Here is a 12,579-nt window from a genome sequence, read left to right on the forward strand (position 1 = left end):
TTCTTTTAATAGATTGTGTTTTACCCCTCTTACCCACCCTTTGTCTGTTTGCCTTTTTAGACTGGAAGCTGTCTGGGGCAGGGACTGTTTTCTTGTGTGTGTGAACAGTGTCTGTTACCTTGTCTGTCCTACCAGAATACTGTTGTGCTCCATGGTGCTGCCATCAGTCACAGACCTGGTTAAAGCTCATGGGTGTACTAAGTACATTTCTATCAGGGTAAACAGAAGGAGCAATTACATGCCCCTTTGCATAGTGATAGCTGAAACAATACAAGTAATTGCCCAAGATACTGGCCAGCATGGCAAGGTTTGAGCAGAAACGAAACTATGTAGGCTGAGGGGTTTCTGTGGGGACTGATTGCAAACACAGAGAATGGAGGACCGATTGACTCCTTCTGGGCATAGTACTCGCTGGAAAGGCACACTTGGATTTCTGAACAAGGAAACCACCTCCATTTGTTTGTTCCTATTGTGTTTAGAGGAACAGCACTTTATGTACATTTTTTGTAAATAAACAGGATTGTACCAATGAAATACCTGACTTTTGTCATCAAATTCTCATCCTAACTAAAATAATCCAAGGCCCCACATATTGGCTAACTGCTTGGGTCAAAGAGTCAACAATCCAAATACTTATTTTTTAATAATAATAAATATTAAACATACAGTATGAGCCCAAACAACCTAATAAAAATAATCAAAGAGCTGAAAAGCCCTCATTCTGAGAATGTTCCAGTCCAGTGGCTCTGGGGCTCTTCATATCTGCATTTACGGTGCAGATGCCCTTCCAAGATCACTCATAATCCAGATCACTATGAGGCAGCTCAGCCCTTTTGATTGGGATTCTAAAGGATTACAAAAGAAGAACATTTTCTTTATGTGGCAAATACTGAATTCTGGGGGACTAGAAGCAGAAGGAGGCAGATTTTAGCTGATGGGTTAGGGTACCTGAAATAACCATTTCTTTATCCCTGCAACTGTACCACTTTGGCCTGTCACCTTGCTAAATCTCACATGCTAAGTAGAGCTGAGTCAATATTCAGATGGGAAACCACCAAAACGAAGGCCTTGGCTACACTGGCAATTCACAGCGCTGCACTTGCTGCGCTCAGGGGTGTGAAAAAACACCCCCCCTGAGCGCAGCAAGTGCAGCGCTGTAAAGCGCCAGTGTAATCAGTGCCTGCAGAGCTGCACGCTCGCTCGCAGCGCTGCAAGCTATTCCCCTCGGAGAGCTCTCGCAGCGCTGGCGGCACGACTACACTCGCGCTTCACAGCACTTCCGCGGCAGCGCTGTGAATCCGCGAGTGTAGCCAAGGCCTCAGTGGTGTAGGCGGTGAGGCCATAGCTATGCTCATCAGCGTGGGAGCTTAAAGGTCTTATTAGAGGCAAGAGACTTGTTCCCAAAGTTTCTTGTGAACCTAGTTTACAGTAATTTAATAGAAATTAGAGCCAAAGCAGGATTGGAGACTGCCTACAGTGTATTCTCTGGTTCTTTGTACAACTTAGTTGTAAATGTTTTAAGCAAGGGGGTTTCTATCGCTCTTATTGCTTCAAGACTATTCCACAGACCTTGGGAGTTCACTTAAATTGCTCCCTCCGGCATAGTTAGGGTTTATGTAGTTATTGTAGAAATAATTGCCAAAGTCCTAGGCAATTAGAATGTTTTAATCTGACAGGAAGATATGGGAGCCAGATGAAACATTTCCAATGATGGAGCCTGTTTAAAACAAGACATTTCCCTTGGAAATTTTTCTTGTTATCTGTTTCTATTTATTATTTTTTATAAGACACACAGCCTATTTTTCTGAATGAGTAGCTCCTGTTTAGGAGAACTTTAATAAGGGGAAACAGGTTTCTCTTTAGTTATGATAACACGAAGCAAAAGGCCAAAGAGAGAAACAGTAAGGAGAAAACTAAGCTGTGCACCCAAAATATGTTTGAATGAATGAAAGCAAAGGAGTCTAATCTAAGTCTGATCATTAATTTGCTGAGAGACATTTATAATACTGACATAAAATTGAGGATACGTATTCTAAGATATCAAGGAAATTATCTATAACATTTATAACTCTAGGTACTTGGATAATGACTTTAGCTAAGAAGTTTAATGTACCACTGACAACTTTTCTTTAAGTAATTAAGAGCTTGGGAGGTACTTGCAGATTGGAGAAGAGTAAATGAGGTACTGGTTTTCACAAAAGGGAAGAAGAGTGATCCTGACAGTTATTATCTCGTAAATCTAACTTCTATACCTTGTAAAATAGTTGAACGTATGGGATGGAGAAATTCACTGATCAGCTAATGGAACCACAAGCAATAAACAGCATAGGGCATTTATAAAGAGCAAATGTTGCCTAACAAACTTGATTGCCTTTTCTAATAGAATTAAAACATGAGTGGATGAATAGAAAACAGTAGATGCAATATTAAATAAATTTGGATTTTAGTGAAGTATTTGATACGGCATCTCATAAACCTTACTCTCAAAATTAATTCAAGCGGTTTTAGCTATGAATATTGTAATTGGGATTATGGTCCATTTGACTGATGAAGCACAAACAAAAGCTAATGATAAACAACAATATACTGAGTTTAAGTCTAGAGGGGGATATTGCAGGAATCTCTGTTAAGTCTGAGCTGCTTTCATGTTTGTCTAAAAGATGATTAAATGGGCATGCAGGGGAGACAAAAATCTACAAATATCTAAAGGGGATAGAAATCAAGAAGAGAGGAATTACTGGGGTAGGATATAGGGAGAGAGGAATTATTGGGGTAGGATGCAGGGAGAAATTAAGAAAGAAATAATGTAGGATGAACATCAGAAAAGGTTCCCTGGGAGATGTCAGAGGCTAATGTGTGATGGTAAAAATTTTCCCAAATGAAGGGATGAAATCCTACCACAGTGGAGGATTCAAACTAGTCTGAACAAAACACTAAAAAATATAAACAATCCGACTGCAATTTTTTTGGGGACCTCCCAAAAAACCCCACACCAGTGAAGGGTTCTCTCACTGCCTGCTTTATAACTTTGGGTGCCTTAATGCTATGTTGCTATGGCTCAGAGCCTTGACACCAGTAGCCAGCCTACAGCTGGCTTCCACCAGCCTCATTGCTCCTGGCAGGATGACCTCAACATCCCTTCCAGTCCCAACTCGCCCCAAATCTGTCTACCCTGAGTTCTTTACTACCAGGAACCTGGACTTTTCCCCTCACGATTGTCATCACTGAAGGAGTGAACACTGCTCACCAGTTTTCAGTTCACTTTGCAACACACAGTTTGTACAACAGAGATCTGTTTGGGGTAAAAATAAACAAAGGGTTTATTTAATAGAAAATCCACACATTCAACAGTGAAATAGCAAGGAAATGGACACAGAGAAAATAAACAGAAAGACACAACTTCAGGCTCTACACTGCTGTATTAGACAAATTGCCTTTTCTAATGCCAGTTACTATTGCCTCTGAACAATTTCCCAGTGTGCCCGCTAGCCCTAAAATGGGATCCAGTGTTCACTGCCTTCGAGACTGTCCTTCAGTTTGGGACATAAAATCTCAGTCAATTGCCTACTTTTAAAAGGATTTTTGCCTTTTTTTCCTCTTTCTCCTGTCAGGATGACTCATGGTTATTCAGAGTGGGGGAAACTTCCCCCTTTCTTAGTTTTCCAAGACTGGGGTTTTCTTTTCAGTTTCAATGTCTTTCCATTAACTGTAAAGGTCCATCATTTGTCTTTTCCTGCATTGTAAAATGCTAGATTCTTGGAGCTAGTCTTGTATGTTTGGGGAGGCAGCCCTTACCCACCTGGCTGACCACCTCCCTGGTGTGAGGTGGAGCTGAATGTTGCAGCACAAATTGAGCACAGCTTTATATCGACACAAATACATAAATTCACAACAGTCTGTATACATATCTCATAATAACCATTACTTGACATATCTGTATACATAATAATGTTGTATACAATTGATACAACTGCTTATTCATTGAGGGTTCAGACTCCTATTCTCCCTTTGGTGTGTATGGACCCTGATGTCACACCTACCCTGCCTGGGAGATGGACTGTGTGACCCAATAGGTCTTTTCAACCTTTAATGTTTGTGACTCTGTAAATAGAAACCAAGCTACAACTCCCAGAATCCTCTTATAATTGAAGTTCTCTGTCATCTCATCTCTGCATGGGACTAGCTTCAGTGTAGCAAAGTTATTAATGAACAGAAATTATTATAACTCCTAATTCCTTAAGTACAGTGACAGCAAAGAAAAACAAGAATTGAAGGTGGTGTGTCTAGAAAAAATAGTATTGAAGCACAAGAGATTCCTCTTTATAAGGTTGTTCATTCTCCAGAATGTTTTAAGTCTCCTGCTACCCGACTGGAGTCCATTACAAATTCCTTCAATATAACTCTAAGTTATATATATATACAATATAGTCTCTAAGGTGCCACAAGTCCTCCTGTTCTTCTTTTTGCGGATACAGACTAACACGGCTGCTACTCTGAAACCTTTCAATATAACTGTGACAAGTGACAGTCCAAATAGTTGCTTAATATAGAGGGATCTTTGTGTTTATTTATTGACCTTTGTTTCAATTTGAGCCCATCAGAGTTCTCCAAGATCAGTATAAAGTTAAAATCACATAATAAAGAAACCGGTCCCAAAGACATTGCAACCGCAAACTAGCTTCAAACATCCACAGCCCTAAAAATAAGCTCTGTCTCAGTAACTCTCTCCCCTCACCAGATAAGCCTGGGAGAACAGGTGAGTCCTACAGCTGGTCCTGTGGGTCACCCGAGCCAGGCTCCAGCAGGACAAGGGGCAAGTGATAGTACTTAAGGGAAACTCTGTGAATGGCTCCAGAAATGACATCTTGTTTTTATTTAGTTTTCTTTGAGTCATTAACAGTCAGGCGCCACTCGTGCTGTAACATATCATTATTACAACCACAAATGTTCTTAGTGTCCAAAAGGAAGATTTATTCCTTTAGCTAGTTAAAAAAAGAAAAAAAATCCAATCCATAGAGACCAAAAAGTAACAGAAGAATCCCAGAGAATTAGAGAAATATTAGAACATAACATTTAAACTGGATTTAAAAGGCCTCTCATAAATGAGGGCTCCAGATGTTGACAGAAGAACTTGTGGTTTACAGGGAATAACCAAGGATCAGTGTACAACTCATAGAAATTTCCTCCTGGCCAAGTTTATTGGCAGCTGACGGGAGGCAAGTCTTTCAGATTTGGCTTTTCAGTGGCAGCTAAATTGACTTGCTCTAGTAGCAGATCATTGTAGCTGCTCTTGACAGTAGAAATCTTTGCCAGTTTTAAGAACATAGGAACTGCTAAATTGGCTCAGACTATGGGTCCATTTCACCCACTATCCCATCTCCAATTGTGGCCAGTACCAGATGGTTCAGAGGAAGATGCAAGAAAACCCAAAGTGGGCAGTTATGGAATAATTTACTCATAAGGAAAAATTATATTCCAAACCCCCATCAGCTAGATAACTGGCCTGTGTCCTGACACATAAGAGTTTGCATTCCTTCCAAATTTCTGGCTTTTTTGGTTTTATTTTAATTCATAGTAATGCAACTCTGTATGTTCTCATTATCCGAAATATCTGATCCTTTTTCAAACTGGGCTGAGCTCCTGGCCTCAATGCTCTCTTGTGGCAGTGAGTTCCACAAGCTAACTGGCACTGCATACAAAAGTGTTGTTAGTTTTAAATGTGCTGCCTTTCAACCTCAAGGGCCTCTCTCCTTGTCCTTGTATGATGAAAGGGTGACTAAGAGTTCCTGCTCTGCTCTCTCTACACCGGGCATGATACGGACCCCCTCACCATGCCCCGTTATTCGCCTCCCCGCTCCCGCACGCAGTGCCATTCTCTTCAATCACAGCCTCCTCCCGGTCCCGCCCAGCTCAGGCCCTGGCTGCTGCTGTTGCTGCCCCTGCCCCGGGGCGACCAGAGCTGCGCACACTGTACAATCGTTCAGGTCTGTCCCCGCCTTACAGCGCCTCCCGCACTGAGCCCGCGCGCGGGACTCCCCCCTCGGAGCTTTCAGCGGGGCACATCTCGTCCCTGTCAATCAACCGGCAGTGAGCGCGGCCCGCCCTTCGCTCCTCCAGCCCCTTTGTGGCTGTGTACCCCACCCTAGAGGGGGCTGGGCTTCTGGGATTGGTAGAGGGCGCTGGGCGGGGCAAGGAGAGGTCCCCGGAGGGGGCGATTGCCTGGTGTGACGCAGATACCTTTCCCTCCCCGCGGAACCTGAGTTGTGCGGGTCTGTTTCCGGACGGAGGTAGTTTCAAGTCATGCCCCCTCCCCCACCCCGCGACGGCGGCTGGCGTCCTGGAGACGGACGGAGGCCGGGAAGGAGCAGCTGCGCGCTGGGGAGATGCTGAGCCCCGAACGCCTTTCCCTGCCGGGGCCCGAGTACCTGGGTAAGGGCAGTGGAGGAGGGAGGCTGGGCGGTGTGGGGCGGGGCTCTGAGCCCGCTGCGGAGCCTGTGCGAGGGGCAGTGAGCGCAGCTGCTCCTATAACCTCTTCCCCAAGTGTCAGGGGAGCCGGTGGGGCAGAGCGGGGAACTGGCCTCCCGGGCACAGGCCCCACGACAACCCCACTGTCGGTGCCTCTGTGCAGGGCTCCCTTTTCCCGTGCGATGGGCTCTAGCCGGGCCTGGCTCAACCTTGTCTTCAGAGCTCGGTTCCCGGGGGCCTGGCGTGGTGGTACTGGGTGTCAGGAGCGGGCAGGGGGCTGCCGAGGGAGTCTTTGTTCTGGGGTTTTGTTTTGTGGCTTCCTAGTTGGAGGGGCCGAGTTAAGGTGACCTCAGCTGTCTGTCACTTTATGTTTGGGAAAGTAACCTAACTTCCAGGCTTTCTAGCCTGGAAAGTGAATAAGGAAGTGTTATTTACACCTTCTCATAACACAAGACCTAGGGGTCACCAAATGAAATTAATAGGCAGCAGGTTTAAAACAAACAAAAGGAAGTATTGCTTCATACAACACAGAGTCAACCTGTGGAACTCCTTGCCAGAGGATGTTGTGAAGGCCAAGACTATAATAGGATTAAAAAAATAACTAGATAAATTCATGAAGGATAGGTCCATCGATGGCTATTAGCAAGGATGGGCAGGTGATGATTCTGTTTGCTAAAAGCTGAGAATGAGTGACAGGGATGGATCAGTTGATGATTACCTGTTCTGGTCATTCGCTCTGGGGCACCTGGGATTGGCCACTGTCGGAAGATAGGATACTGGATTAGATGGACCTTTGGTCTAACCCGGTATGGCTGTTCTTATGTTATGTTTGTGGTTTTGGTATGTATAAATGATGCTACTATTATGAGTAATCCCCCAAGATTTGTTTGATAGTCACAACTTTCTCTCCAGTTAACCATGTTTCTTGTTTTTTTATACCGGTGTCCTGTTGTTGTTTTTTAAATGTGTAAGAAATGACCAGTGAAAGGAGACTGGGTGTTTGCAAGCTGAGTGGAGATATAACTGGCATCTTGTCCTCCAAGGCTAGTGTCCCTGACTTGCTCCTTTGTGCCTGCTGCTTCCATCTTGGGAAGAGAGCTCCCCTGGTGTGGGAGTAGGGGGGCATTTGAAGCATATAGTTGATTTTTTTTTTAATTTGTTATGGAAGTGGACTCTAGGTAACTAGATGGGCTCTCTGTCTCCATTTCTTGAGTGTTCTTTGAAACCAGGAGTGCTCAAGGATCAAATATTTCTTTATCCATGTACAAAAAGAAGAACAGGAGTACTTGTGGCATCTTAGAGACTAACAAATTTATTAGAGCATAAGCTTTCGTGGACTACAGCCCACTTCTTCGGTTGCTGGTGAGTATTTGCTTTAGGTTGGGGGGTTGTCTGTAAGCGAGGACAGGTCTGTCTCCCTGAGGACCTAAACCTAAAGCAAATACTCACCAGCAACCACACATCACTGAACAAAACCACTAACCCAGGAACCTATCCTTGTAACAAACCCCGATGCCAACTCTGTCCATATATCTATTCAAGTGACATCATCATAGGACCTAATCACATCAGCCATACCATCAGGGGCTCGTTCACCTGCACATCTACCAATGTGATATATGCCATCATGTGCCAGCAATGCCCCTCTGCCATGTACATTGGCCAAACCGGACAGTCTCTACGCAAAAGAATTAATGGACACAAATCTGACATCAGGAATCAAAATACTCAAAAACCAGTGGGAGAACACTTTAACCTGTCTGGTCATTCAGTGACAGACCTGCGGGTGGCTATATTACAACAGAAAAACTTCAAAAACAGACTCCAACGAGAGACTGCTGAGCTAGAATTGATATGCAAACTAGACACAATCAACTCCGGTTTGAATAAGGACTGGGAATGGCTGAGCCATTACAAACATTGAATCTATCTCTCCTTGTAAGTATTCTCACACTTCTTAACTGTCTGTACTGGGCTAGCTTGATTATCACTTCAAAAGTTTTTTTTTTCTTCTTAATTAATTGGCCTCTCAGAGTTGGTAAGACAACTCCCACCTGTTTATGCTCTCTGTATGTGTGTATATATATATCTCCTCAATATATGTTCCATTCTATATGCATCCGAAGAAGTGGGCTGTAGTCCACGAAAGCTTATGCTCTAATAAATTTGTTAGTCTCTAAGGTGCCACAAGTACTCCTGTTCTTCTTTTTGCGGATACAGACTAACACGGCTGCTACTCTGAAACTTATCCATGTACGATGCTCAGTTTTTGGGTGACAAGATTCAGTAACAGAAGGTTTTATTGCTGGGAAAGAAAAACAACCAGTTTCTATTGATCTGTCAGGGAAGAGTCAAGAAACACCATGTTATGGTTCTGGGCATTTCTTGTTTATTTTTAAAAGTATGTACATTTCTTTGTCCTTGGGTGTAGCCCTTGGGTTACTGGCAAGATGCCACTGCAAGCCACAGTTAAGGAAAGTGTGGTCTCCCCTTCTCTAAATTCAGTTATTTATTTTGTAGGGTAAGTAACAAATGTTTTTTACTGCTTTCATACTATGACAAGGTGGAACATAAAATCCACGCAGCCTATTGTATTTCTTTATCTCCTCTGCATACAGATTCCCTTCCTTTGCTCATTGTTGATTCAGGTGTCTCCACATTGAAGTGGGAGCTGCAGGAGTTGGCAGACATGGCTTGAAAGAAACTTTCATCCACTACTGAAATGAAACTCAGTAACATTCTTCTGTGATTCTCCCTTTGTCAAATATAACAGAGATTACAAATCTCTTGCAGCAATGCTCCAAGGGAACTGCTTTTCCTCTTTCCCCAGCTGTGGGTATTGGTCCTCTCTAGAGTGAGCCTAGTATGGTCTGTGGTACTGCTTAATGTTTTGTTGGACTAAAGAGCAAAGGGTTCTGGCATCAGTGTGTTGAATGGAAATAACTTTGGTAAAATAAAGTCAATGTATGACTTCACTTAATGATTAGAGAGAAGCTGGGATGAGAAGGACAAAAGGAGGTTGGAAAATGTTGCCTAATGTTTGAATCCCTTATGACTTTTACATTCAAAACTCCTTGGCTTGCTGCCCTCAGATGGTTAGGACTGTTCTGAAGTCAGGGTAACTTTGTATAAGTAGCTAGTGTGCTTGTTTGTCCAGAGTACAGAGGCTTCTTTTATACAAAAGGGCAAGAATCAGAGTGATTTTGTTTTGACCACTGGACCCATCATCCTATTCCCAGCCCTGGCAAGTCACAAGGTATTGGTCCTTAACATCACAATCTTACATTTAAAAAAAAAAAAAAATCAGTTCTGACATGATTTTAGCAGTCTGTGCCCCCCTCCTAACCACCAGTGTGCCAAACATTCACAAAGTATGGATTGGATTCTATCCCTAGCAGTTCCCAAGGTAGCAACTGCTAAAATTGTGTTGGAACTGAACTGAGAGGAAAGTAGGATGGTAATTTTTAGGACTTAAAATCATATCATGCTGTCTTGTGAATACCCAAGGCTAGATAGGAGCATAAAAATTGCCTTATTGGATTGGAGAATCTTGGTCCATCTAGTACAGTATCATGTTTGCAACAGTGGACAGTACCAGAGGCTTCTGAGGAAGATACAAGAAACTCTGTGCAGGCAGATGTGGGATAATCTACATCCCTCTCCCCCTGGATGAATCTCTTTTTAACCCCTAATAGTAAGAGATGGATTTAACCCCTGAAATATAAAGTTTTATAGTCCTGCCGAAACTTTTTTTTAGTATTTTCTTTCATAACTCCATGTTCTTGTTACCCATATAATTATCTAGTCCTTCATTGAATCTTGCAAATTTCTTGGCCTCAACAATTTTCTGTGGCTGTGAGTTTCAAAGTCTAATTATAGGTTGTGTGAAAAAGTATTTCCTTTATCAGTTTTGAATGTGCCACCTTTTAGTTTGACTGTCCCTTTGCTTTTTGTATTATGCAAGAGGATGAATACAAGTTCCTGATGTATGTTCTAAACACTATTCATTAGTTTTGTATGCTTTACCTTGTCCTTTCTTATTTGTTTTCTCTCTAAAGTGAATAGTTCCAGTCTTTTCAATCTTTTTTCATATGAAATGTTTTCTATGTCCCTAATCATTCTCATTGTTAGTCTCTGAACTCCCTCTAACATGGCAGTAGCGTTTTTGAGCTAGGCTGACCAATACCGAAAACAGTATTCCCGATGAGGCTGCTCCATTGATTTTATAGAAAAATATTATATTTTCCATAGTAAACACTAAACCATTCCTTTTGTACTCTAACATTTTGTGTGTTTTTTGACCACAGCTACGCGTTGAGCAGAAATCTTTGTCTACAGCAATGCACGGGTCTTTTCCCTGAGTAATTTATAGTTAATTTAGAAACCTGTAAGGTGAACGAGTAGTTCTAGTTTTTCTCTCTAATGTATATTACTTGGTATATATTAACATTTAATTTCTTCTGCCATTGTATTACCCATTCACTTTGCTTGGTTATGTCCTTTTGAAGTTCCTCACAGTCCTCTTTGCAGTTGATTAACCTAAATAATTTTGTGTCTTCTCCAGATTTTGCCAGCTTACTCCCTTTTCTGGATTTTTAATATCTATAATTAATAGATTAATAGAGTTTAAAGACAAAAGGGACCATTAGATCCTCTAATCTGACCTCCTTTATATCACATGCTATTACAGACCATAAGGGGCCCAGTAATTTGTGTTTTGCTAAAGCATATCTTCCAGAAGGCATCCAATCTTGATTAGAAGACATCAAGAGATGGAGAATCTACCACTTCCATTGGTAGTTTGTTCCAATGGTTAAAAATATGTGCCTAACTTCTAAGTTAAATTTTTGTCTAGCTTCAGGGTTCAGTCACTAGTTCTTGTTGTGTTTTTCTCCACCAAATTAGTTCTTTAGTACTGGATATTTTCTTCCTTTGAAGGCTTTTATACACTGTAATCAAGTCATCTCTCAATCTTCTTTCTGATTGACGACTTTAAGTCTCTCACTGTAAGGCATCTTTTGTATTCCTCAAATAATTTTTGTGGCTCTTCTGCACCGTCTCCAATTTTTGAACATCCTTTTTAAGATGTTGCCACCAGAACTGTACGCGGTATTCCAGTTATGGTCTCACAGACGCCGTATAAAGGGGTAAAATCACTCCCTACTCGGCACTCTCCTGTTTATACAACCAATGATCTCTTAGCCCTTTATACCACAGCATTGCACAGGGCGCGCATTGAGTTTCTTGTCCACTATGACCCCTAAATCCTTTTCACATCAATGCTTTCCAGATACAGCCCCCCATTCTGTAGATATGACCTGCATATCTTATTCCTAGATGTCTATCTTTGCCTTTGGCTGTATTAAAACACATTTTGTTTGAATGGGTCCAGTTTGCCAAGCAATCTAGATCACACTGTATGACTGCTGTCTTCTTCATTGTTTATTACTCTGCAAGCCAGTCTTTGTCATCTGCAAATTTTATCAGCAGTGATTTTAAATTTACTTCCAGACTGTTGATGAAAATGTTGAATAGCACTGGGCCTAGTACCAATCCTTGCAGAATCCCATTAGAAGCACTTCCATTCAATGATGATTCCCCATTCTTTTGAGATCTGTCAGCTATCCAGTTCTTAACCCATTTAATATGTGCTCTATTTACATTGTGTAGTTGTAATTATTTAATCAGAAAGATGTGTTACTAAGTCAAATGCCCTACAAAAGTCTAAATAATACTTCTGCACAGTTACTTTTATCAACCAAATTTGTAATCTCCTCAAATAATAACAAAGTCTTGTTTGAGAAGATCTGTTTAGCATAACATCATTTTGACTTGCATTAATTATATTTCTAACCTTTAATTCTTTATCAATTGAATCCAATATCAGCTTTTCCATTATTTTGCATGGGTTTGGTGTCAGGGTAAAATATTTATAGTTAACCCAGGCCTTATCTTATTGAATTTTTCCAAATATATTAGCACTTGTATTTAACTCTGTTAACCTCATTTACAAGGTAATGTGCCCCCACCCAAAAAAAAGTCTTCAATTCCTTGGTTTAACCATACATTATTGGCACTCGAGGGCCAAATATGGCTGGCCCAGGACTTCGGTTC

At 41.8% G+C, this 12,579-nt stretch overlaps 1 protein-coding gene across 5 annotated transcripts in view; it reads left to right on the forward strand.

Annotated features, from left to right (window-relative positions):
- The first annotated feature begins 6,016 nt into the window (after positions 1–6,016).
- The window catches only part of CSTPP1 (centriolar satellite-associated tubulin polyglutamylase complex regulator 1), a 155,393-nt gene continuing 148,830 nt past the window's right edge, over positions 6,017–12,579 (forward strand). For 2 of the 5 annotated variants that reach the window (XM_065595158.1, XM_005302284.5), the window contains exon 1: positions 6,017–6,429. In XM_065595158.1, the coding sequence (XP_065451230.1) occupies positions 6,384–6,429 (46 nt within the window). In that variant the 5' untranslated portion in view covers positions 6,017–6,383. The remainder of the gene's footprint in view (positions 6,430–12,579) is intronic. The other 3 variants (XM_065595159.1, XM_005302285.5, XM_065595160.1) reach the window with 2 other exon arrangements.

The sequence above is a fragment of the Chrysemys picta genome, chromosome 4 (assembly GCF_011386835.1).
Source record: "Chrysemys picta bellii isolate R12L10 chromosome 4, ASM1138683v2, whole genome shotgun sequence".
Lineage (NCBI taxonomy): Eukaryota > Metazoa > Chordata > Testudines > Emydidae > Chrysemys > Chrysemys picta.